This window comes from Saimiri boliviensis, chromosome 11 (assembly GCF_048565385.1).
Source record: "Saimiri boliviensis isolate mSaiBol1 chromosome 11, mSaiBol1.pri, whole genome shotgun sequence".
Lineage (NCBI taxonomy): Eukaryota > Metazoa > Chordata > Mammalia > Primates > Cebidae > Saimiri > Saimiri boliviensis.
In genome coordinates, this window is record NC_133459.1 from 47,238,849 (window position 1) to 47,265,145 (window position 26,297).

General features: G+C 44.0%; 1 protein-coding gene across 9 annotated transcripts in view; it reads right to left on the reverse strand.

The window, feature by feature from the left end:
• Positions 1 to 26,297, reverse strand: part of LOC101050152 (AGBL carboxypeptidase 4) — a 1,418,805-nt gene that overhangs the window by 246,411 nt on the left and 1,146,097 nt on the right. For 2 of the 9 annotated variants that reach the window (XM_074380786.1, XM_074380785.1), the window contains exons 2-3: positions 21,710 to 21,843; positions 19,258 to 19,642 (exon numbers count right to left, since the gene is read on the reverse strand). The exons of 5 other annotated variants lie outside the window; for them this stretch is intronic. In XM_074380786.1, the coding sequence (XP_074236887.1) occupies positions 19,258 to 19,642; positions 21,710 to 21,843 (519 nt within the window). Of the gene's footprint in view, positions 1 to 4,330; positions 4,480 to 19,257; positions 19,643 to 21,709; positions 21,844 to 26,297 lie in introns of all 9 variants that reach the window. 2 more of the 9 variants (XM_003921580.4, XM_074380791.1) reach the window with 2 other exon arrangements.

The following is a 26,297-nucleotide window of genomic DNA, read 5'->3' on the forward strand; positions in this document are numbered from 1 at the left end:
CCAGGAATGTAAGTAAACAATCCACCTGCACATCTGACTTCACCTCCTTTTGCTCAAAAGATCATTCAGGCTGCTGCAGGCAATCAGATAACTAGATCCACCTGGCCTCTCTGCGCTGTAAACTTCAGTACTGCAAATCTGTTCATCTGCTCAGGAAAGATAAGCAGTCCTGGAGTGAGATGTACTACCTGGCTGCTGGCTAGGCAACACGTACACCAAGGTCAGGCGTGGCCTTTTCTCCCCAGTTCAAACTGCAGGTGGGAAGTCTGTGTGCCAGATGGGGCACGCTGGGGACAAGTTCCCCACTGCTCCCCGTTGGACCCTGCATCACTTCCCTTGATGACACTTGAGGCCACCCACACAAGCTTCCTGAGATAGGAGAAAAACAAGGAACTTTGAATTATGTTCAATTCTGAATCAGAAAATCACAGAGATGCATGCCAACTTCAGATTTCTCAAAAATCTCTGCTTCTCCCTGACTCTTGCTTTCCTGTGATCTTTTAATTTGTTATTCTTGAAAGGGAGATGAAAGTCCTTTTAGTCAATGTTCTACAAGAGAAAAGGGGCACTAGTATTTTTTGAGTACCTGTAATTAACCAGGTACTGTACATTCAATTTATTTATTCCTCATGACCTTAAGAGATGGAAACAGGTAGAAATTATTTTCCCATTATACAGATGTAAACAGAGATTCAGAGGGACTGAATAACTTTTCCTAGGTACAGTCAATTTTGTAATCAAGATTCAAACCCAAATCCTGAAGCTTCTGCTCTCCCTGTCTTCCTTGCTGCCACTAAGGTGGTACTGACAGAGATGAAAGACAGCAGACCTAACACATCAATGTTCACTTAGTTTTCCTCTTGAATTTCCTCTGTATCTGCCTGGCTACTTCCCGTGCCAGTTGCCAGTGTAGTTCACCACCGCAGACAGGGAAGCCAGGAAATCAGCCACAGACTGGCCTTTGCCTCCGGTCCTTGCTCCCTCCAACCTGCCCACTCTATAATCACGACACATTAAGTTCCCTAAAACACCTCTTTCCCTGTTTGACTATATGACTTCTGCAGTCTTTCAACTGTGTTTTTATGTCAATCCTCTGGAATTCCGAATGGCTCTCTGTGTCCTACCACATAATCCAACTTCCTCAGCCTGGCTTTGAAGGCCCATTAGAATCCTTTGTTGTCTACTAATCTTCATTCACCTACTACATTTATCTACATAGTCCATCTACACTATAACATTCCTGAACTCGTCCATTTGCTGCTACTTCCAGTGTGCTATAACATCGAGAAGATGGGTGCTGGAGCTGCCGGCCCTGGGTGTAAATCTCAGTTCTTCTACCTGCTTGCTGGTTAATGTGGGCCAGTCACTTTACTTTTCTGAGCCTTACTTTTCTCAGCTACACAGTAGTACACCATTGCTACTTCAGAGAGTTGCTATGAGGGTTAAAAGAGAAAAGATGTGTAAAATGTCAGGAGGCCAGCAACTGTTACATCTTTTGCCCTCTTTCCCCTCCCAGTGTTTCTGTCCCTGCCATTCTCTTGCCCAGGAATAAATGTTTTCCCTATTTTCTTAAGCTTGCTAATCTTTCAAGTCTAAAATCCAAGAAACACTCCTTAATTACTGCAGGGCTAAGTTCTATCCCTTCTGAATTTCTAGTCCACTTAGAGCCACTACTACCTAATTCAGCCCTTCACAGTACCTGTCAGTGGGGAAGGTCAAGGCTTTGATGTCCCCTACAAAGTGATAAGGCCTAGGTTGTACACTAAGCAGTAAGAAATTGATGGGCATATTTATTGGCTTTACAAAACTGTTTTTTTTGCTTCTGATGAGCTGTTGTCCCTTGGAGAAGAAAATATTTTCTGACATTCACTCAAGTACAATGCCAACTTTAGAGCACAGAAAGAAATGGGCTTCCCTACGACCAATCACAGGTATATGCTGGGACATTTTAGACAAGGGCCCCTGAGGTTAGCAAGGCTCAAGGTTACCTGGAGCAGTGCTCAGCTTTTAGAGATGCAGCAGAACAGACCGGGAGAGCACTGGCCTGGGAACCAGGAGGTCTGGCTTTCAGCTCCTGCCTCTAACCTGTTATGTAATTGTAGAGGAGTCTGGATATGTTTCCCTATCCATACTATGTATAAATTAGGTTATTTAAAATTTAATGGTCTTTGCAGCTTTATGATTCAATGAGTTTTTGAAATAAAACATCTTAGACAAAGAAAAGCAATGCACTTTACCCAAATCAGAATTTCTGTGGCAAGCCCAATTCATGTAGACCACAGTATACTATTTGACCAAAGTGTTAGTGTTATGTGTCAAAGGAGGTTATTAAAAATATGGCATCCGGTAGGATGGAACTTGATCAAGTTATATTTTTGTGAAAAGTTTTATAGGACAAAACTCATTTCCTACTAGGAAATGTATCCCATTCGAATGCTCTAAGCCTTGCAGAGATTAAGGCCTCTGATCATGCAGACAGAAGGAAGGGTCAGAGAAGGCAGCAGAGCCACGAACAATGAGGGCTACTTCTGAGACATGGGAGATGCTGTTCTGGGAAGCTGCCGTCATTTTCAGCGTGTCCACTTCCTTTCCTCTGCATTTAAAACTCTCTCTGCCTGACTACCAATTAGGTGCAAGCAAAATCCAAGTTAGTCTTGTAGCAACATGCTGGCAAAAACCAATGAAAAAACAAAACAGGCATTTTCAAGATTTGCTGTTCAACTCGTGTAAAAAAATGAGGTTTGAGAGACTCATTTTCTGGGGGAAGAATGCTATCTTTGCAAAAGAGACCCCCTATAATGCTCTGAAACTATCCATTAGCCTTCAAGGCAAGGGAGAAATAGATTTCTCTTGGAAGCTACCTTAAGAAAAACTCTCTAGTCACTCCACAATGTGGTCATGACTAAAAGGAAATCAACAAACATAGCATAGTCCTCTTTTATCTGATTGGGGAAGGTTCACCAAACTTAGATACACAGTGTGAATCAGAAAGGACTTTGGAAAGCATCAATCTGATCTCATCTTTCACAGATAAGGATGCTGAGACCCAGAGAAGTGAAGGACCTTTGCAAGGTCACACAGATACGACAGATGCAGAGCTATGCTAAGAACTCAGGCTCCAGGCTGCCAACTTTCAACCTGTCATGCCACCTCTCCTCTGCAAAGCTGATATTTCAAGCCTGTTGAAGGGAACAAGGCAAGGGAGAATGGGCCTATGGTCTGGCCCATCAGCTTTGCCTCTGCAGGGGAGGAAGCACTCGGTGGGAGACGCAGGGAATGACAGCACATCCAAGAGAGCCCTGAAAACTAATAGGTTTCATTTCCTCAGCTTGACAATATTTGCTTTGGCTCAGGTTGGCCAGTTGCAGAGACATATCTGGACAAACCCAAACAGAACAGATTTTTCTTTATCATCAACCCACCAGAGAATGATACTAAATAAACAGAGACCTTTTGAAGTACGAGGCAAGAAAAATGAACCGACACATATGACGTCTTAAGGAGAATGAGAGGTGATGTCTGTAATGCATGCCACGGTGGCAGAAAACATAACACGAAAGCTGAATTTCACCAGTGCCTACACAAAGGGCTCTGATATACTTCTTCAAAGACGAATTTGACTGAAGGTTAGAAGAATGTCAGAACAGTTTCCTCCCCCGCCCTGCTGCTATATAATCATGTGACTTTAAGATTTTTCAAAAGCTATTCCATTACTAATAGTGCTTAAGTTTTCATTCATCATTTGTTTTCAAGGTCATCTAAATAAATCTGAGGAGTTCTATGTGGCCCTAGAACTGCGGGCTAACCACTGCTGCATACATACAGCTCGAAGGAGGCTTAGGGATGGGGAGTATGTCTTCTTCACCCCTGTATTCCTGCTACCTAGCACAGGGCTTAGAACATGCGGATACTTTGTAAGCGGTGAATGAATACAAATTGAGTTGTTATCTGTAAATCAGATACTTCATTTTCAGTTCACCTCATAAATTTTAGGCATCTGGACTCATAGGAAGGTGGGACAAGTTTCATCAAACTATCATGGGAATTAAGAAACTTCTCATTAGTAAGTTATTTCAAAATGTCAATTTACTTTTATAGTTGCTTTGGCTTAATATTTTTTAAAAAAGTAAGAAAGAAAAAAAGGAAGAAGGAAGAGAAAATGCCCCAGCAAAGCTACGCTACTTATAATATACAAATTCCAGAAACATTCAGGGCTAGGCCAGGAGGCCAACCAGACAAGCTGTGTTTCGGAAAGCTCCCACCATACTCTCCATCTTTACTCTGACTGACAAACACTTGCAGGGAATGGATATTGAGCTTAAAACACTACCTTGCCATTGTCTAGGATATACTTGTCCATGACAGGCGCAGGAGCGGGGTAATAGGACGACGTATTTGCTTCCTCACTGAAAGTGCTCCGTAACTCCGGCTCGGGCTCGAGACATTCTGACTTTACTTTTTCCAGATCAATGGCGGGACCTAGGCAGTTAAGAAAAGAAATCTGTCTAGAACTCCAAGGAAAATAAAACGCAAATATTTTTAACTAGGCATCTATCAGCACATAGTGGCACAAAAAAAAAAATATGCTAGCTTATTTTTGTCCATTGAACTACACTTAAACCCAGACTCGAAAATAATATGAGGTATGAATGTCACAAGGGAAAAGGTGGAAAACTGGAGACAAGAATGGACTAGACCCTAATGAAGTTTGAATGAGGAGCACGCTTCTAGGGTGTCATTGTCTAAATGGAAAGGCAGGGATTCAACTTCCTGCACAGGAAAGAGGTTCTGTTAGGTCTGGGTTGGAGAAGGGGTGGCAATTGCTGGAATATGCAAATTGTGTATTTGTCAAAATCCTCACCTCAATAGCCTACATTGGAGAAGGCCATAACAGAAGAAGGGAGCTTAGGAAAGCATGGGTAAAAATGTGAAGGCCTCCCCCTGCCCAAGACCTAGTATCTAGACAGGAGCATTTGAACCAACAAATTAAAACACAATACACATTAAGCCCCTGATTGCCTGATCCAGCAGCTACTCTGATTTCTATTTTAATGCAATCAACACAAATTACATGCAGTTTAAATAGCGAAAGGAAGCTAGATAAATGGTGATAGTTTCTAAGGGGGTTATTTTTTCTCCATTAGCTTTTAAAAATGGACTATTTTTTTAAATCACCTATTGTGTGTTGATTACTAAAGGGCAGAGAAACAGGATGAAAATGGGTAAATAAGGCCAAATGACTTGATTAACTTTTGTGGGAGAACAACTTCAAAGGCCAATATAATGTAACATGCTGAAAATTCTCCCCATGCAAACATTTCAGGAGTTGACTGAGATCAGAGATTTGGCTACTGCCATAGCAGCTCCATCTGCCTGTGCATGTAACTCAGGTGTAACAGATGAACTCACAGACCAGTCTTCTCTTTTGCTAGCCATGTGGACAACTGGGTACAAATCTATTTACGTATTAAAGCCCTTTGTAACAATCTGCTTGCAACTCTGTGTTCAGCTGACACATCCTAGACTTTGGTTGGTAGCAGTGAAGGTATTGGTGAATTTGTTACTAAAATTCCTCATGACACAACTTCCCAGAAGAGAATATCAATCCTGAGTTGCTGGCAGTTCCTAACTGAAAGACGGAATCTCTGTAGTCTCCTAAGATTTAAGAATGAAACCTGCACAAAGCTGAATGGAAGATGGTGGGGGAGCAGAACAGTGTAAATAAAAGACCTCGACTCATCTTGGTAGAGATTTCAGGTCCCATTTCTGGCTATGCTATATTTCAATTGTGTGACCACAGGTGAGTAAATTACAGATACAGAAGTTGGCAGAGAGAAGAACCAATAGCATCATAATTGTTCTGACAGCACTTCTCAAAAGGAGGTGCAGGAACTATTCAAGAGTTGGGCCTAGGTCTTATTCTTTCCTTTGTCCCCAGCACCTGGAGCTGAGTAGGTAATCTCTAAATGTTTGCTAAGTAAATAAAAGAATGACAATAATGAATGAGTAATTCTAAAGTTTCAGAAGCAAATGCCGAAGTTTCTTCTCTCTCTGTATGGGATCACAGGTTAAATTTTTGAGACACAAACAAATTCAAGTGGAGCATTTGATCTTTTCTCAGATCTGGGAAGAGGTAATTACTTAAATTTCCCCTAAAGCGCATGGCTGAGTTGGCATGTGAAGTCTCTTCTAGGTCTGACCTTCAGCCGCTAAAAAAAAAAAAAAAAAATGGCTGAGAGCAGGAGGTCCATGAAGCCACTCACAGTCATCTTTAGCAAGAACATGCCCTGCCTTTAAAGCCTCCTTTTCCTTCCATGAGATGATGAACAACTGAATGAATTCAGTCCAGCCATGACTTCAGCCTGATTCTCTCCTATCAGTCTCTATAAAGGCCTTCAAAGAGATCTTCCACATGACCCTGTCTTTCCTTGCTTAGGCTGCCCATTACCCACAAAATTAAGTCCCACAATATGGCCTCCATAAGGCCCAGAACAACCAGCCTCCTCTCTACCTCTAGGGTTCATTTCCTGCCCCCCACCAATATTGACCTCTGCTCAGGCACCCCAAATGCCATGTTGTTCCAGGCCTCTGTGCTGTTGCCTTGGCCTTGAACACTACCTCATCTGTCTGCCAAGATATATATATATCTATACATACACACACACACACACACACACACACACACACACACATACATGAAATGATTTCAGAGTCTGGTACAGAGTGGGTTCTTGGTAGACAGTCGTTCATTCCCTCTCCACCCTCTCCCATACAAGTTACACTTGTGTGCTTAGGTTTGTTTCTGCTAAACCGTAGATTCTGTGAAACAGAGCCTGTGCTGTTCTGCTTTTGCCCCTAGAGCTTAGCACAGGCCCAGCACAGAGCAGGTCCTTGTACTCCACCCCATCCACTCTCCTCAAGGCTCACAATGGTCTCCTCAAGGCTCACGATGTTCTCCTCAGGGACTCATAGACTTCTGTCAAATACTGAAGCTACTATACTGACATCTTGGCTCTCAAGAAAAACTATTTTCTAAATTTCTCAGTCAGCACCATTTGCTTAACACCTGGTGAAAGCTCTCTCCAACGGCCTCCTCCTTCCATGACATTATCTACAGAAGGTCAGCCCGAGAAGCCAACCAAAGATACATCTTAAAAGGGACTTTTCAGGAGATCTGGGTGTGAATCCCGGCTCATGGCTTCAAAGTCAGGTCATCCTACCCTCTCTGCAAATCAGCTTTCCTACCTGCACAATGGGGATTACCAAAAGCTACCATCCAGGCTGATGACACCTCTAGAAGAGCCTAGCACTGAGGCAGGCACAGAACAGACAGAAGCTGGCAAATGGCAGGTAAATGAAGGAATGAATCAATCCATAAAGCACAATGTTTAGCATTACACGACCAGAAAGAAAAGAAACAGAAAAAGCATGTGGTTTCTTCTGGGAGAGCAGGGAGGGCCCCTAGTGCTTTTCATTTAAGAGGGGGGAAAATCACTTCATTGCAAATTTTAGTCGGCTCCACTACCGATGTTGGCAATTTACATCTCATTATAACAAATGCTTCAGATTGCTGTTTTGCTTTTAAAAAATTTCTGAGGCATTGTTCTCCCTCAAACACATGTGACCAAATTAGCCACAATAATAAGCACTTGCGTTAAGAGACAGCATTGTACAATCTGGCGCAGATATTTTAGGTAACAAAGGAACATTTTTCACTTTGTGGGAAGACTAGGAATTAAAAAAAAAGGGGGGGCTTTGATCCACTTGCATTACGATATTGACACACACTTTAAGTTTATTTGGGGGAAAATACACCTTCCATGGAAAAAAACCTCTCAGTTGGGTAAAGGAAGCTTTTAAAAAGTATAAAAGGTGGTATTTGTCTTTTCATTGAATCATTCAAGAACCCATTCATCACGCAACCCCTGACTGCGTATCAAGATCCAGGCTCTGTAAGAGGCACTGGGGACCCAGAGACAAAGTATGTTCCTGTTCTGGGGGAGTTTAGATTTAACATGTGAAACACTATTATATAGCATACACATAACTCTGATTTAATGGACGAGCAATAGATTTAGTGTTAGAAAAACCTGGTAAAGATCCTGGTTCTGTTATTTACCTCTTTAAGCCCTACTGGCTTTTTCCCTAAAATGGAAAGCATGACACATGGTTAGGGTCTTTATAAGTGTTTGCTGGCACAACAAACAGATGAAATTACACCGTTTTCTATTCTCGTTTTATCGTAAACTAGGCTAATGCTCTTCTTTCTCAATAGCACAAATGTTTATGTTTGTGTGGCTTCCGGGTTTAGAAATCACCTATTTTTTTCAAATATATATGTGTTTGGACACTAAATATCATTTTTGGTTTCAGCTGAAATAGAAAGCTTAATAATATTAGATTTTTTTTTTTTAGAAAAAAGTACTAAATCCTTTTATTTCTGTAAGTAAATAGGAAATTTCTCTGTTGTACATACCATCCTATTTTCATCATAAATGCAAAGTAAATCAATTCATAATTCTGAAATGCATACAGAACATCTTCTGTAGCACAGGGAATACTGCATTTGGCAGAATAGAGATGATTTTACTGTCGAGAAGGACCTGTGCATGGGAATAGCTACCTAAAAATGAAGGAGTTGGCCGGGCGTGGTGGCTCACGCCTATAATCCCAGCACTTTGGGAGGCTGAGGCGGGTGGATCACGAGATCAGGAGATCGAGACCATCCTGGTCAACATGGTGAAACCCTGTCTCTACTAAAAATACAAAAAATTAGCTGGGCATGGTGGTGTGTGCCTGTAATCCCAGCTACTCAGGAGGCTGAGGCAGGAGAATTGCCTGAACCCAGGAGGCGGAGGTTGCAGTGAGCTGAGACCGCGCCATTGCATTCCAGCCTGGGTAACAAGAGCAAAACTCTGTCTCCAAAAAAAAAAAAGAATGAAGGAGTTAAACAAGGGCCTTGGAAAGAGACTAGGGAAGACACCTTCAGAGCTGGGTAGGTGGATCCCTGTCTGCGGACCTTCTCAGGCCCCCTCAGAAGTCATCAGCTGCTCTTACCTGCTGTTGTAGCTGTGCCTCTGTTTCTTAGACCCACTAGGCTTTCAGTGAAAGCAAAGACAAATCTGGTTTCATTCCTGTAGTGAGAATCTACTAAGTACCTCCTGAGTGCCAGCCCTAGGCTAGGTGGAACTGAGTGCTTCACAGTCCAGCAGCGGAAAGAGACAGGCAACAGACTGTCACCACCCATGTGGCTAACAAGCGTTAGGAAAAAAACTGGAGCAGAAGCAAAGGAGAGTGGGTGCTGCCTCTAGAGGAGACTAGGAAATCTTCAGAAGTCACAAACTTCTGTGTTGGGGCTTGGAGGATGAGAGGAGCTTGCTGGGTGTGAGGCCCTGTGGTGGGGTAGTTCTCATAAGGTGAAAGCAAGGGACACAAATCACAGGCTCACTGTGCATAGAAGGTACAATGTGATGATCTACATGAATTTGGAGAGCGAGAGATCACTACTGGTTAAGGGATCCTAGAAGGCTTCAGGAAAGTGGTGATCTCTGACTGGGGCTTGGATGGATGAGTGACATCTTGGGGAGGTGGGGGAGTAGTGAGGCCAGGGTTCGTCATGTCCTCTCTCTCTCTCTCCATTTTCTGAGCGTCTTCAGTGAGTGAGGACAGGAGCAGGCTTTGTCGGCCAGAAGCAGAAAAAAAAAATTCTAGCATGAATCCTGGATAAGGTGAGATCCCTGCAGCTCACACAGATGCCTTCACGGTGGGGCCACGCCCTTGGGGAATCAGAACTACAGAGCAGCAGACCAGTCTTGGACGCCAAGGTTCTCCTCCACTTTGAGAAACTGCAGATGCCCATTTCAAATGACATATTTAAGAAGGAAAGGTGGCTGAAACCTACAAATGTCTTCTTTGTTAACTATCTTATATCAAAAGTATCTCTCTTTCTTTCTCTCTGTTGCATTTTTCAGCCCACTGTCACGTGATTATTTAACATCTCCCTGACTAGAACATAAATGCAGAGGGGATGGGTAGTCTTGCTCACTGCTATACACCCAGCACCCAGCACAATGTCCCTCCTACAGAACACTCACTGATCATGTGTTTAGTGAAAGAAGTTAATCCTCTGGGTGGTCCTACAAAACCGATCTTATTATCTCTGTAAATATTCAAAGCAGTAAAGTAACTTGCTAGAAGTCAAACACAGGGTGAGTGCTCAAATTCAGGGTTGTCAGGTTCCAAAGACAGCTCTTTCCACGACCCTACCCCTCCTAGCCAACTGTACTTTTCAGAGCTTCTTGCCTAATGCTCACTCTGTGCAACCCTCAGCTCACATCTGACTTTCTCTGACATTCCTAGGGGGTCTGTGAAGAGCTCCACAATCATGAGGGGTGCAGTGGAAGAGGAATAGGGTGTTGCCTCTAGAAGCTCTAAATTTATCTTCTCGTGGCCAGGGAAGACTGCACTGGTTCTTCAGCTGTGGTTCTACTTCCCTCCTGCCCAACTATCTGAGCCCAGAGAGTATCGAAATGGCAAGGTATGTGCAGAACGCCCTGTCACAGAAGCACTGAAGCCCCACACATGTGCTCAATGCATGTAAAATGGGCCAGAGTTGGCTGGGTTTGGGGGGTAAGGCGTTGTGGTGGGGATAAGTGGGGTGGGCGGCACAAGGGCTGCTCTCAGGTTCCTGAGGGACCACTGTGGGCACAATGGGTGCCTGAGGGCAGAAGTTAAGAGGAGGCAAAGTTTGATCACATGGTGGATGTCTGCCTATCAAATCAATCCATGATCCTGACCTTGGTAGATACTCCCTTCAGGCCATGAGCCCTTCCGGAGTAGGGACCATATGGGATTCATCTTTGCTAAATGGCTGTGATTGATTCACCTGGCTCATCAGAAAGTGCACCCCAGGCCACTCCAATGAGGAAGTGCCCCCACGAACCACCTGAAGGAGGGGCTGGGGTAGCTGTGCTTGTTCTCACCTCGGTCTGCAACCTCCTCGTTTCCTCCTACCCAGCCCTTCACTGTGCCGTCCAGCCAGAACTACTTTCAGTTCCTTGGATAAGCCAGCTTCTCTTACAACTCCAAACCTTTGTATAGGCTCTCCTGTTGCCTGAGATAGTTCCTTAACTTGGGGCCTCCTCCAGCCACCCAAAACTCCACTGTCCCAGCCATGTAAGGAGTGCTCCTGCGAGCTCAGGACCAAAGTAAGCCTCACCCTGCATCCCAACTGTCTGCTGATGAGACTGTGACTTCTTTAAGGCAACAAGGGGGGCTTAACGATTTGATTTCTCTATGCCTAGCACAGGACTCAGAACAAAAGAAGGATCCAATAATGTTCCCTGCACAAAAGCGTTTCCCTACAGTCAGAGCTATCCAGTAATGGGATAGGCTGCACTGAAGGCAGTGAGTGAGTTTCTTGTCTCTAGGGGAATGTTACTCGATTGCATGGCAGGGAGGCTACAGAAAGCTTCCTGTCCTGTATAGGAAGCTAGATGAGGTCCTAAGACCTTAGAACTCTGGGGTTCCTTATAGGACTAAGGTCTTACGACTCCAAGAATTACCTCCCCCCACCTGCCACATACTCAGAGTGCCCCATGTAGCAGCAAGGGAGAATACGGCCAGCCTTTAGGACCTGCTGAATCCTGGCAGCCAAACTAATTCCATCCACCCATGTTGGCTGAACACAAACCTCCCACTGCTTCACGATACGGGGTTCATGAAACCTTATCTATTCTGATTCCACATGCAATGGATATGTCTTTTCCCCTCTCTGGGCCTCAGCTGCCCATCTATAAGATGGGGTGAAAGGTTTGAACTGGGCTCTCTAAAGAGAGAATTTCAAAGAAAACACCAGGAATTATCTGGTTGGTTCTTGAGGCCATGTAGCCTAGTAAGGCTGAAACTATGAAAACATGGTGGGCTTTTCAATTAACCAGGAAATATTCATCTAACAGCTCAAGGGTCCTGTAGTTGCAGAACGCACTGCAGTACTGGATGGTTTAATGACCAACGATGAAGACCTAATCAGGAGGCAGGCAAAAGGGACAGTGCCACAGAAGCACATGGCCGAGGGACTCTGTGATCAGACTGTCTCATGCTTGGAAAAGCAAGAGGGGCCCCAGTTTTGAAACCTGGTTCTACCCTTTCCTGAGTCTGTGGCCTCAGGCAAGTTACCTAATCTCTCTGAGCATGTTTTATCCACTGCCGAGGTTGTTTTATATATGGAAGGTATTTAGTGTCTGGCCCAAAGCAGGTTTTCCTAGAGGCCAGGCTTTGCCTGTAATTAATCCTTCCCCACCTCCATTTCCTGACTGGCAAATCCAAAAGAAAACAAGCCCATCACAAGGCAATATGGAAGGCAAAACCCTGCTCTAATGGAGAAACACATTCCCACTATAACAATGGAAAAAAAAGCCTAGCAACTTCCTCTGGATGTTCTACATAACTAGGCAATTGTTAGCAAAGGGAAGGCCTGGAGTTGTCCCTCAAGCCCATCCCCACTGCCCCCGGGAAAACGGAGTCTAGAGAGAAAGGGGTAGGAGGGTCCTGAATTGTGCAGCTACCCTGAAATCAACTTTTAAAATAATTTGGGATTATTTTAAACTGTGCCTAATTCTGATCTGGGCAACAGTTCAAAAAAAGTCCTTCAAAGTAGCTGATGAGCAGTATTTTTCAAACGACTCCACTTCTTACTACTAGAGCTCTTCCTGCCATCTGAATTGAGCAGGGTACAATAGTTTTTGAAACTGCCCCACCACTAACTCTAAAGCGGCAGGCAGACTGTGGGCCTCCTGGGCCTCACCTCCACAAGGGAGATGTGAACACCTAACTGGACAAATGGCTCTTCTCCACCCCTTCCGGGCCTTTTTTGAAGCTCAACTTTTTTGTTGTACCCCTGCTCACTGTGAGAATGAACTGAGGCTGAAAGAGACAGGAAAAGATCTCTGAGATAAATAGGCCCCAGAGAGAGAGTCCTGACAAACAGAAAATTGAGCCACAACTGATGATGTCTAAAAAAATCCAGGGGGTCAGATGGTGTGGTTGAGAGCTAGAGATGGGAAGATGGAATTCCGTCCAGGAAAAGTTGGGAGTGGTAATGGGCAAATTCTGTAAGCTACAGACCAGTGAGTCTGAAATCAAGTCCATGCATAGCTGTAAAATAAACTGTTCAAATATGATTTCTAGAGACTTACAAGAGAAAGCAGGAAATCTCTAGGAGACATCCAGGGTTGACCAAAGATTAAGGCATGCCAGACTATCACATCTGTGTTCTGCTGTAGGACAATTCATGCCTATGACGTGCCAAGCCCTATACACACATTTTCTCATGCACATCTTCAAATGATCCTATATCCTGACACAGAACCTACTGAGTACCTACTATATGCTGGCCTCCAGGCAGATGACTGTACTGCATTTGCTCATTTACTCCTTTTAAGAACCATAGTAGGTGATACTGTCATTCACTCTGTTGTACAGATGAGGAAACTAAGGCCGAGGAAGCTAAGTAACTTGCCTGAGGCAACAAAATTAGAATTTGGAAGAGCTGGAATTCAAAACACCAGTATTTCTGACCTCAGAGCCCATGTGGGCTCTTAATCACTGAGCTGGTTCTCCTGTCTGTACGTAGTAGGCTTTAAGATACCTATATTACAGAGGAGAAACAGAGACCTGAGAAGGGTTAAAAAATGTGTATGAAGTTACACAGGTAATAAATCAAGACAGCTGAGATTCAAACCCAAGCAGTGTCTGCTGCCGAAGCCCAGGTTGTCTCCAGTACAGGAGAAAACCAGCATGAAGCATTTGGCTGACATTAGCTGCCTTTTCTAAGGCACCATCAGAGACCTGGGCTTAAAGAAACCAGTTCAGACTGCAAAGGATTTTAAAGATCAAAGCTGGTATTTTAACGGACCTTGGACAGCACACAAGGCACAAACCCAGAGGGTTACAGAGGTGTTAGCCATGCAGCTCTAAAAAGTTGAAACAGAGATAGAGGCCACAATGGCTTTCTCCTTTTTCAGAACTTTCAGCCAGCTTATGATCTAGGCAACAGGACATTATCTCTTCTTTTTGCATTCTCCTCTAGAACAGAGATAATAATCCCTACCTGGCCTTGCAATAAGACTATCTGAATTGCTCAATGAGATAAAAATGTCAAGGTGCTTTGAAACCTGCACAATGCCATGCACATGTGAATTACTGTTATTACTCTAGTTATCTATGCCTCTTCTGGTTAGAATTCATCATTTTTGCCTATCTTCCTGACAAAGCACACATGAAATCTAAAACCCTCATCTGCCCCTCTCCTGCAATTACAGCATGATTTTATTTGCCTGGTGTCATGCTGCGTACATGTTTGTGTTCCCTGTGAGACCTGTGTGCATCCGGAAAGCAAGGATTACGTCTGCTCCTCTTTGTATTCCTCACAGAGCCCTTGAGAATCTTATTTGAACTAACGTTACCCGAGTCACACCACAATGAATTATACTATCTAAGTGGTACTTACAGTGTAAGAAACTGGGGAGGACACCGTGGCCTTGGACTTTGCCTTCTAAGAACAGGGAATCTAGCTGAGGAGAAACCAAGAGAGACCCTGGAATTTACTCCATTCTCATACACGGGCGTCTACCCTCCCCCAATTGGGTCTCTATTGTTCTGCTTCCCTTAATCCCATAAAATTCTCTGTGGTTGCCAACGCCCAGTTTAAACGCACTATTCTAATCTACTTGTGAATTGTTTTTAAAAAGACCGTCTGTCTTATTCATTATATTATTCCCAGCATCTAATCCAGTCCTGGCACAAAGGAAACCCTCAATAACTGTTCACTGAATAAAATAAATAAGGACTAGATGCAAATACAAGCAAAAACATCTGTACCTTGTAAATTGGTATGCCACCATGCTTTGTCCGTCCTCGGCATTTACTTATTTGGGGGAGGGTGGGCAGGAAAGGGAGAAGAAGGAAAAGGGGACTGGCATTTATTGACCACTTACAATACGGGGGTCACAGGGCCACAGTTAGTACATATGCTTCCTTATTTATTTTTGACAGCGGAGAAGGACGAGCTTCCTTCCCAGAAAGGGTTGTTTACCATGCTAAGATCATAGACAAGGAAAGTTCTGTTTTACAAAGAGAGATGATGTCCTTGGTGGGGAGTAAAGGGGATGGAGAGGACACCCCCATGTTGGGAAAAATGAAGTCTAAGAGCTAAAGAAGGCCATGTGGGTGAGAGTCCAGAGAGAGGCACACAGGACCAGGGGTCAGGAGACCCTTGGGAATAAACCAGTGACACTTTCTGGGCTTGTTTCCTTGTCAGCAAAATGAGGGTAACAGTCTATAGCCTAAGTTCTTTCACAATTCCATGACTCCATGCTGGAACACTTCCTGTTAAATCCATCTTTTCTTGTGTGTAGAATGAATGTATGAATGAAGATGTGTACGACTCAATGAAGCCTCTGAAACATACTATCTTGCTGCTATCCCCCACCCTTGGGTGTGCCTCCACCTTTCTGACCCCAACCTCCCAAGGTGCGCCACTATAACTCCTGGCTGCTAACGGACCCAATTCCCACTCTGAGTCCCCATCAGTCTCCCAAGGGTCTCCTGACCATCAGTCTGTAAAGACCAGACTATATTGCTCTCCGCTACCATCTACCACTCTTAGGACTCCACTACTTGGGTGAGTCAATAATGATACTTCCTGGAGGTAGATTTCTTTTGAAAACTAAGCACCTCCTAACCTGTTGGCCTCTCTCGTCTCTGAATTTGCCGGTTACGGTGTGAATGATCCAGCACCCAAGCCAGGCAAAGCCCTTGAGCTGGGTCCCTAGCTGAGGTCGACGGATGAAAATACTCAAGGATATGCCTCCAGGAGCAACATTCAAATGAGGCCCAGGGGGCAGAGAATGGCAAAGCCCGGGCCCTACATCAACCCTAAGCCAGGATGTGTTTCTCAGACGGCCAGTGAAGGTGAGAGTCAAACAAGGGTCTCTCATTTGCTTTCTGGTTGTTCTCTGCCATCTTTCCAAGAGTTCTCCCTTCAGATGGTAACCCCTCCCTCAGAACTGGTTCTCTGCATTTTGATTACATGTTTACCTCTATCACTACCCTCTCCCTACTTCCCAATGTCTTAGTCTTCTTTGTATCTCCCCAAGTTCCTAGGTTCAGAAAGTATTTGGTCAATGTTAGCAGACTGTATAAACAAACGAACGAACATATATGACCTTTCTTACATTCTATAATGTAAGAGGATACTGAGGCAGAGATGTTAGTTAACCTGCCCAAGGTCATATAGCCAACTACAGCTGGGGTGCCTGAGTTAAAAGTCAAAGTCAACCCTGTCTTAGCTCCTCCCCCAAATGATGTTGAACAGGAGCTAACAGTAATCAAGCAGGAATAGAATGTCAGGCACTATGCTGTGTGTCACAAGGCTGCAGCACTATCCATCATTCCCATTTTACAGATGATAGCACTGAGGGTCACAGACATACATGCGCTTTGCCTAAATTGCTCCTCACTCTCCCTATCTACTCATTCCTGCTTCGATAACAAAAATTCATCCTTCAGGCTTCAGCCTAAAAGTTGTTTCCTTCAGGAAGCCTTCCTTCTCTGACCTCTCGAAATCAGATGGGTACTCCCCTCTGCTGTCCCGCAGTCCACCATGGTTTTGTCCCTATAATGGAATTATGTACTGTGCTGTCATTGATTGTTTCAGGATCTGTTTCCCTCATCAAACTTTGAACTCCTCAAGGGCAGAGGGCAAAAGCTGTATGGCAAATATACTGAATTCCTACACTAGGCAAGATGCCTGGCGCGTAGCAGGAGACCAGGAAGTATTTGTGGAAGAAAACAAGGTCATAGGAAAGGGAGGAAGAAAGGAAAGAAGGACATAAAGTTCCAAAAGCCACAGAGTTGAGAAGTAGGGAAGTTGGGATTTGATTCCAGGCCTGTCTGGTTCCAAAGACTATATTTCCATGAAAACATACAACCTCCTTTTAAGGGTAGAGATCCTTTCTTTTATTTTATTCCTGTGGATTTGTCTTGGAACTTAGCACATTACCATTCTCCTATTAACATGTGTGAATCAATAGACTTTTAAGCTTTTGCTGATGAGGGACAGACAGTGTGATTTTCCAGGATACCTGCAGCCCTGAGAGGACAAGGTGGGTGCTTTGTGCATACTTGGGGCTCAAGCTGATTTATGTTGAGTCCAATCCATTGTAATGATGATAGTGACTCCTCAGATCAGGGAAGAGCTAGCCACTGGCCTGTGTAATGGCCTTCAAGGCCTGCGGGATGGGAGAGCCTAGAAAGATAGAGACACTGAAACTATGCTTCGGGTCAAGTTTTTCTTTTTTGCATGTTTTCGGACAAAAAGAGGCATATAAGGATGTAAAATGCAGGTGTCCTATTACCCCAGAGGCTTAGAGTTTAAGGTCAGTTCATAATCATGAAAAACAGGTACTTTCCCTGGGAGTTGCAAGAAGTACGAAGAATTTCTGTTTTGGGGGTACTTCCCCGCGAGCTTCCAAGAAGTTTATAAAAGGCACAGCCTACAAAGCACACTGAAAGTAAAAATTATTCACTTCAAGATTGGGAAACATTTTTTCTCTCTGAAAATTTCAGTTATCCCCATCCCCATCACGCTATGAAACCAATACAGCTTTTACCAATTTTTACATTTATGATTTCTCTTTGAGATTTTATTTTAATAAAGAATTTTACTAACTTTTGAAGTGGCAAACCATATGTAACTTTTAGTGTCCCTGTGAACCTCTACAGACTGTGACTTGGCACAATGGCCAAGGCAATGACAGAGCTGGGGAGTGGACAAACTCCAGCCTATGAACTGAGTGGCTGGAGTTGAGACAGAACTCTACCTCTGCCTCCCTAAGTGACTCTGTCCCAATGTAGTTTCCTATTCTATGACAAGGGCATGAAAAGGCCTCTCTGCTGACTCCTTGGACCATCCGGAAGATCTACTGAGCCACTGCCTTCAGAACATACTTTTTAAGAGGCAAATGATACCTCCAAATATAAGTAAAGTAGGGTAAGAATACATCACAGAAGAATGAAGCTTCATATCTAAATACATTATCTAGATAATGGAAATCTTCCGTCATAAGTGCAAAACTGTATTTGATTTTAACTTTGGGGATATTTCTAAATTAGATTACCACCTTCTTCAAGCAAAGCACACTAACTCAGAGTTATTAGTTACCGTCCTCGGGGGCTATGGAGGCAATGAACCCGTGCTATACTGATTTTCTCAATCCTGAATGGCCTCTATCTTTTACAGTTCTGGATTCTTATGTTCTGAAAGCATTTTTCTGTCTTTTCCTGTCTGGTAAGCAGTTATTTCTTCTGGCTGTCCAGGATGCTGCCTTTCAGATTTCTCAATCCCTGCTTCTAAACCACTCTAGATCAGAAAACCTAAAAACCTGATTAGTTAAAATAGGGTGCAACATAAGAGCCTATTAAGTTCTATGAGCAAACCAAAGGAGTTTTATACGTCTTTATATTCATCTTCCTAAGGTCACGTGCCTCCCTGCTCAAAAGCTTTCTAATGCTTTCCATTCCTACCAAAACAAGTCCAGACATCCCAGGCTGGTAAAGTTTTCAAGGCCTTCCATCTTCTGTCCTCAAAGCACATTTGCTTTATTCCTCTCAGTGTGCTCCAGGTATTTATTTTCCCATGCTCAAGGGTCTGCTCAGCCTCCTCTTGTGCCTTGAAACACTGCTCACCCTTCAAAGCCCAGTACCTTACTGAAGTCTCTCTATATTCTCAGTTACAAGTAACCTCTTCAACCCCTGAACTTTTTCATGTTATTTTTTCAGCATCCTCCTTTGGCATTTATCACTTTCTGACTTAAACTAATACATGTTGTTAGGATCATGTCTACTTCTTTGTACTATCCTGAAACCTCCCTGGAGAGGTTCCCAGCAGTCCCTGGTACTGCCCCTTGCTGAGTGAATGCATAAATGAGTGAGCAGTGATAAATATTTTGTCAGCTCTTATTCTCTGAGCCATGTTTGACAATGTTCCCATAGCCAAGGCTGCTGCAAACATAAGCTCCTATCAGATTCACTATGAGTGGGGAGTGACTCTTTCTTGAGGTTACTGAGAAGCCAAGTGTCTGTCCTTCCCTAGCCTCAGGGGCACTTGGCCTGCCTCTCCCCTTTCCCTCCTGGAAGAGGATCTGCAACAAGTGCTCCGCCCAGGTAGAGTGGTAGGTGGCCTGCTGGGGCACTCACCGCTGCCAAGCCGCAGGAGCAGCACGTCCTGGAGCCTCCGGTTAAGGTCACGGAGCTCCTTCATTTCGGACACGAGTGCGCCGTACTCCTTGAGCTTCTTGGCCTGCTGCACCAGCTGCCTCCGAGTCCGCTCCAGCTCCTGCTGGAGGTGGCGCATCTCCTCCTGTTGCTGCTGGTAGTTGCGCAGCAGCTCCTCATACAGAGCCCGGGGCACCACAGCATCTTCTAGACTGTCCATGTCCTCTGTGCCTGGCGAGGCCTCCACGAAGACCTCTTCCGGACACGTGTTATGGCCCAGGCTCAGGCCGTTCTGCTTCTCTAGCCGAGCCACCACTGCCTCGATGCTCTTGTGCGCCACTTCGCTCGGCTTTCGCCCCTCAGGTCTCTGTGTAGGACAACGAGAATCAGTTCAGGCAAGGGCAGCTGGGACTTTCTTGGACTGCAGCTCAATATTTCCCCAGACAATCCTAAAATCACAGAATCACAGAACATCAGTGCTTGGAGAAACCTGTGCAAACACTTAGTCAAAGCCCTTCATTTTACAAATGGGGAAACAGAGGTTCCGCGTGGGGAAGGGGCTTGCCCAAAGCCATAGTCAGCCAGTGGCAGAACCAGGACACGGGTTTCCCAGGCCTGCACTTTTTCCTTTTAACCACTCTGCCTCTTGGATGCGTATGCCATGACCGCCCTTCCCAACACCCCAGACCCCAGCCCACCCACAATGCCTAGGCAGTGACTTGCTCATGAGGGTGCGCAATATTTATTTGTGGAGCATCAAGGAGAAATTAGGTCAGGCCAAGTGGTCCCAGAGGAGTCACAAATTTCTTCAACAACAAAAACATAAAATTCCTCCCCTAAAGGCAATTCACTGTGCAAACTTTCCATAAAGAAAGCTTTAGATGGAAAGGGTGTTAAAAACTCTAATCTTCTCTAACCTAGGGCAGAAAACATGTCTTATTTTCTGTTTCTCCTCTGCCTACTCACTTAGAACTGGCTCTCAGTAGGCGCTTGAAAAATGTTTACTCAACTGAAAAGTTCAAAGAATTCTAGCATTGAAGGGTACTTTTGGTTTAACTCCCTCACGTTATTGATGAGAACGCTGAGGGTCAGCGAGGGGAAGGACTACACTTAGGGTCACATGGTGAGATACAGACAGAGCCAAAACCAGAATTTGGAATCTCATTTCCAGCACAAGTCTCCTTTCCCGCCATCTGCCAGCCTCTCCCTCAGCAAGACAGAGGATAGAGAGAGGATAGAGAGAGGACAGTTCATTTACAAGAGAATGATCTACGATCCCCCAGGGCTTGTGGTTCCTGTGCTTGAGGAAAATCTAGCTCAAGTAGTCATAGCTTCCACTGAGGGGCAGTGAGAGTTACAGGATCAACTAACTGAATTCTTCACTCAGGGCGGAAGGGTTAGGAGCTTTCCTGACTGGGGCACTGGTAGGAAGTGCAGACAACTGAGGACATGAGATTCCAGGCACTTCTCACAACGTTTCAGGAAATTTAAGAAAACCAAACAAAACCCAGCCCAATGGAACCATGACTCTCATACTGTGTTACATGACAAAATCTTAAGTCCTTTTATCTGCTGGGATAAGGTGCTACTAGTGCAGATGAATCTATCATTTGTCTAAAGTGATCACTACGATATGTCTGTGTCACTATAATGTGAGAACCCTGGAGGCAGAGACCCTGTCTGGCTAACGGCTCCAGGTACCAGCACGGGGCCAGGCCCATAGCAGGAGTACAGTGAATGCTGTGAACTGAACTCAACTACGTTCCTTGGGAACATCCTCAACCTTGTGTCCAAAATCAGACCATGGTCAATGCAGAAGACAGCCCATTTCCTTATCCTCCTTCTCCCTTCCTCTCAGGTATCTACTGCACAGAAAAAAACAGCTAGCTTGCCAAACAAGATTTTCAGCAGTTTCCAAAGTGAAGGCTGGAGGAGATCAACTGGGGCACAGAGCAAGAAAATGCAACCTCATGCATTTTCATCTAACCCAGGGTCTCACAAATCCCTTCTGTGAACTTTGTGTACTTCCCAATGAGTCCAGCCTAGCTGTTTGGGGGCAATCTGATAGTGACTGGCTCTAAACTTCTGCCCAAGAACAGCTGCGTAATGTTCTTGGAGCTCAGCAGTGACCTCTCCAGAGCTGTGGGCCAAGGAGAAACACATCGTTCCAAACCTCCAACAGTGATCACACTGCACACACTATGCAAACAGGACTGTGCTTAGTGGCACAGCATGAATCGGGGCTCTCTGGAAAGCTGGCCAGGAAGGCAAATACACACTAGTTGTCCCATGCTTCCCCTACCCTGAAAAAAATCATGGCTTGTGATACCAGGGGACATTTACATGGGGAGAGGAAGCCAGACTGAAATTCTTTAGCTATGAGATATCTGAAAATTCTCCCACATGCTTCCAAAGAAAGAAAAGATTTTGTTACCTTGATGTGTCTAAGCTGTACATCTTCTTCCCCATAATCTTTAACCTCTCCATCTTCTTCTACATGATTAAGAGAAAGTTTGGGGATTTTTATTTTCTTCTGCATCACACTGTTTTCAAGGTCAGATTTGTCTTCTAAAATGCATATCAAGAGAACAAGGTTCATCATGAGTTAAAATGAATCATTATGAGTTCAAAATGCCCAAAACCTCAAATGCTAGAAACTAATTGAGGCCAGACCAGTCAAAAAGGAGAAGTAAACAAACTCAAGGCTGGCTCCCTCTTGCATGCAGGGATCCTAGTGCAGATCAAACTCGAGGATCAAGGGTGTTTGCTAAAAGCACTGCCATACAAAGTGTTGAAACAGCACTCAGTGAATCTGCTTAGGGGTTTTTCAAGTATATCCTAAAAGGTACCCTTTTATGGAATTCTAAATTCTTGAATTGGAACAGCCCTTAGATTGCTATCTGGTCTAAACTAAAATGGCAGATGAATCCCTCAACTCAACTGAGATCTTACTAAGCCAAGTGTCTTCCCAGGAGAACTTGGAGGGTTTCTGTCAGTTCAAGTACCAATAGGCATGAGAGGGATTATAGCTGATAGGATACAAGGCCTGTGTAGAAGGGAAGGGATATCTCCACAGCCCTGACACAAGGCAGGCTGAGGTAAGGCAGATGGGGGAAGAAGAGCATTTATTCCCTTTTTACTGGTATTGAATCTCAGCATGACTGAGTGTGAGGGACCTCAGTGTACAAGTCGTCCAACTCTCTCATGTTACACAAGGAAATTCAAACCCAGAGGATGGAAGAGGCTTGCCCACCACATGAGTCTGAGGAAGAGAAGAACCAGGAGTGGGAAAGAGGCCTCTGGCACCTCGCCCACTGCTTACATGTGCTCACAACACCTGCTAAATGTAAAGCACTACACAAATACAGAAGGATATTATTTCTCCTCATTTTCTCATTCTTTAAGCTCAACCCCAGATAATCTGTTTTTTGTTTTTTTCTGCACAGATTTCAAGCTGGACTTTTCAGACTTGTCTCTCATTGGACATGTCCAAAAATAAAAGTTTAAACAAGAGAGCTCCAGAGGTAAAAATCCGAATCTTCTCTGAAACTGTCTCCTTGTAGTAAAATACTTTGTGTGCAGGGCTTAAACTGACACTTTAGAGACTGCGGTTTCTCATAGACCTCCAAGGTTCCCAGCTGCTATAGCCTAAATGCATTCTGTAGCATGTTGCCCAATGTTGGATGTAGCATATGGCCAGGTAATTAGTTAAATCCAATCTCCGAAGGGTGTGTGTGTGTGTGTGTGTGTGTGTGTGTGTGTGTGTGTGTATTTGCATTTGCATGTGTTAAACATGCTCTTACACTGTTCCCAGGCCAGGCTTCTCTCCTCACGACTTGTTAGTAAAGCTGAGAAGGCAGCTTATAAGCACATAACTATTCCAAAATGTACTCAAATGCTGAATCTTCCCAAATGATCTTAGGGATGAGGGCCCAGCTGGTCAGAGGTCGGAGTTCAGTATCAGAGTCTTAAGTGTGAACCTCAGCTTTCCTATGACGGGATGAGGTGGATAAGGGCCTTAATCTCTCTGAGCTCAGGTCTTTCCTCATAATGGAGGTTGTGAGGATGACAGTAATAAGTCATGCAACTCACTGAACAGTGCCTGCTACACATTGGGCATTCAATGGATGGCACAATTTAATTGGTCCTATCAACGTGTTCTAAATCATTTTCTTCTCCTAAGCATAAAGTGAATAGAGATTTAATTCAAAAAAAAAAAAAAAGAAAGCCAAAGAAATGATTTAAGTAGGGTAAGGATGATAAATGAACTGCCCAGAAAAAAAAAAAAAGAGGTGGTCTTTGTTCACAAGCCCCTACTGATGAAAATGGCCTTTTCCACTGAGCAGAGGAGCAATCCTTGGGTTTCTATTTTCACGACAATGGCTCTTTCTTGCACTCTTTGTGCCTATAAAATACATCCAATGGGTTAGGCATGAACAACAATAGGGACTCTGGTTTTTCTAAAAGAGCAACACTTTCCCTCCTACAAATCATTGTTGACTTCTAAGTCAAAAGGCTGTTAAAATGTAAAACCTAAAGAAAGTACTTCAGATGAAATTATCTTCCAATGGGGTGTGTGTGTGTGTGTGTGTGTGTGTGTGTGTGTAAAACAGACAAAAGAGAGAAGGAGAGAGGATGAGAGGGTGGTATTAGGATTTCTGAATGTGTTGGGGCCAAGCTCCTGGGCTACTCTTCAGTTTGACAAGGTCAAGGGCAAAGTTTGACATGCGGCCACCAAACTAAAATGAGAAGCTATGCTATGCCTCCCTGGGCTGAAACTCTGTAGCTCAAGATCACATTGGTGTGGAGAAAAGCAATCGTTCGGACTCACAAAACTAGGTTAACATCTGGATGGAAAATGATCCTCAGATCATCCAATTCTACCTTTCAAAATGCAGATGAGAAAAATGAGGTTCTGAACAGTGAAGTCTGTGCAGCCATCCATGCAACTCTCAGGCCCAGGAATAAAGGAGGGGCAGGATGAACAGGGCCCCCATCCTGGAGAGCTCACTGTTGTGCAAGGTCATAGAAGTTAGTGTCATAACATGAGTGTAGGAGAACTCAGACCATATAATCCAGGTCCAGAGCTTTGCCTTCTATGCCTCGGCTTAACATTTACTGAGAAGTTACTCTGTGGGATCTAAACTGGGCCCCGGGGACACAGATGAACAAATATCCAGTTGGGGATATAAGATAAAAACACAAGAAAAGATAACCCAAGATCTCAAATGCTGAATTTGAATAAGGGAGAAGTGACTGCTAAAGGATTTTAGAAGCAAGGCAGATCACTTCGGTCAGTATAACCCTGGAAGGCTTTTGAAAGGAGGTGGCATTTGAGCAAGACTCCTTACCTGCTAGGTGATCTTGAGTAAGTTAATTTACTTCTCTGAGACCACTTCCTCATCTATAAATTGAAGTAAATAATTCCTACTCACATTGCCAGAACATTGTGAAGGTGACCAATTTTGTGTGTTAAAAACTTGAGCAGAGTGAATGAATGGTACTTCAACAGTTGGTGCTCATAAAAGGAGAGCCATTTAAAGGATGGTAAGAATCTAGACTGCAAAAGGAGGGTAAAGAATAGAAGCCAAAAGGGGAAGGCTGGGAAATATTTAGACTGAAATAGTTATAAAAGATAGTTCAGTTACAGGCAGGAGGGAGAGGTGAGAAGGGAAGAAAAGGTAGTTGAAACTAGAGAATAAGTGGCCTTGAATGCCAAGTTGAGAAGAGATAAGGCTCTGTGTACAGATGTGGAATAAAGTAGGAGTCAGAAAACCTGGATTCCAAGTCCAGTTCTGTTACTTTGTAGGTGTGAGATGTCAGGAAAGCTGCTACCTCACTGGGCATCACTTTTCTCTGTAGAAATGGAGATACAGAATCTACCTCAAGTGAGGATCAAATCAGCTCAGTAAATGTTCCTTGAAAACAACAGAGCCCTGTGCAGACAAAGGAACAGTGGATGACGAGCTCAGCAAGGATTGCCTGCTGGCTTCTGCTGGCTTGGGGCAGGCTTTCTTCTGGAGGTAGAGACCTGCTTAGCTGCCTGAGACGGGTGACACTCCACATCTGATGACAGGAGGTCTCATCCCCCCACAAGCTATACCCAAGGCTCTAAGCTCTTCACCTAATTAGAATGCCCTTCTCCTTCCTTGTGTGCTTGACAAACTCTGCTTAGTCTCCACTCATCTCCTTCCTCCTCCTCAAAGATGCCTTACACATCTACACATCCTACAAACCTTCTTTGTAGTCTATTATCTTAGTATTCGCAATTATCTGCTTAAAGATCTTACCCACTGGCATATGAGTAACCTCAGGGCAGGGCCCATATCATAGAACTATCCACACAATAGAGACTCATCAAACAAAAATGTTTAATGAAAGAATAATAAAAAGAGGCTATGCCAATAAGCATATGAAAGGAGCTCAATATTATCAGTCATTAGGGAAATGCAAATCCAAACTACAATGAGATACCACATTATACTCATTAGGATGGCTCTAATCAAAAATAAAAGGAAAATAACAAGCGTCATAAAGAATGTAAAGATATTGGAACTCTCACATATGCTTGTTGCGGAATGTAGAATGGGCAGCCACAGTGGAGAACAGTATGGCAGTTCCTCAGAAAGCTAATTACCATACCCCAGCAATTCCAATCCTAGGTATATATGCCAGACAAATGAAAACATATACCCAAACAAAAACTCACATATGAATGTTCATAGCAGCATTATTCATTAACAGCCAAAAGGCAGAAGAAACCCCAACTGTCTATCAACTTATGAATGGATAACAAAATGTGGTATCCCCATACAACAGAGTATTATTCAACTGCAAAAAGAAATGATGTACTGACTCATGCTACAACATGGATGAATCTTGAAAATATGCAAAGCGAAAGAAGCCAGACACAAAGGCCATGTACTGATTTCATTTATATGAAATGACCAGAATGGGTAAACCCATAGAGACAAAAAGTAGTTCAGTTGTTACCAAGAGTAGGGGAAAAAGGCAATAAAGAG